This window comes from Buceros rhinoceros, unplaced genomic scaffold, assembly GCF_000710305.1.
Source record: "Buceros rhinoceros silvestris isolate BGI_N320 unplaced genomic scaffold, ASM71030v1 scaffold32367, whole genome shotgun sequence".
In the NCBI taxonomy this organism is placed as follows: domain Eukaryota; kingdom Metazoa; phylum Chordata; class Aves; order Bucerotiformes; family Bucerotidae; genus Buceros; species Buceros rhinoceros.
Genome location: NW_010424456.1, coordinates 474 through 979, shown reverse-complemented (window position 1 = coordinate 979; position 506 = coordinate 474). Strand labels below are relative to the sequence as shown.

At 66.2% G+C, this 506-nt stretch overlaps 1 protein-coding gene across 1 annotated transcript in view; it reads left to right on the top strand.

The window, feature by feature from the left end:
• The window catches only part of HAX1 (HCLS1 associated protein X-1), a gene marked incomplete at its 5' end in the record, with an annotated part of 1,721 nt that overhangs the window by 905 nt on the left and 310 nt on the right, over positions 1–506 (top strand). The window contains 2 exons of the mRNA XM_010140812.1: positions 52–202; positions 276–402. Of these exons, the coding sequence (XP_010139114.1) occupies positions 52–202; positions 276–394 (270 nt within the window). The remainder of the gene's footprint in view (positions 1–51; positions 203–275; positions 403–506) is intronic.

Below are 506 nucleotides of genomic sequence, written 5' to 3'. Positions count from 1 at the left end.
GAGAAGCAGAGCACGGGTAGGCGGTGTCTCAGGGCTGGGCGCTCTGTGCAGGCGGTGGAGGAGCACCGGACCTTGCAGGACAGCCAAGGCCGCCGGGAGACAACGGTGACCCGCAGGAGGGGGGACCAGGTCTTCATCACCACCACCAAGGAGAACGGGCAGAGCAAGGACTACCAGGAGGAGGTGGTCAACATGGATGACCGTGAGTGCAGCCCTACGGAGGGCAGTGGGCGCTGGCTGGGTGCCCCCTGAGTGAGCTCTCCCTCCTCTCCCAGGGGAGCTGGCGCAGTTCGCGGGCACATGGCCACGGCAAGATGAGCTCCACGCTCCCAACCTGAGCGACCCTTCATCCACGCTGGGCAGCTTCTTCCGACGCTGGTTCTCCAGCTGGTAGCTGTGTGCGCCCCGTACGTGTGATGGGCGCATGGTGTGGAGACCCCAGGGTTCCCCTGGCTTGGGGGTTGGGGTTGCCGTTCTGTCCAGGGCCGCAGTGGGCAGCAGCCTCT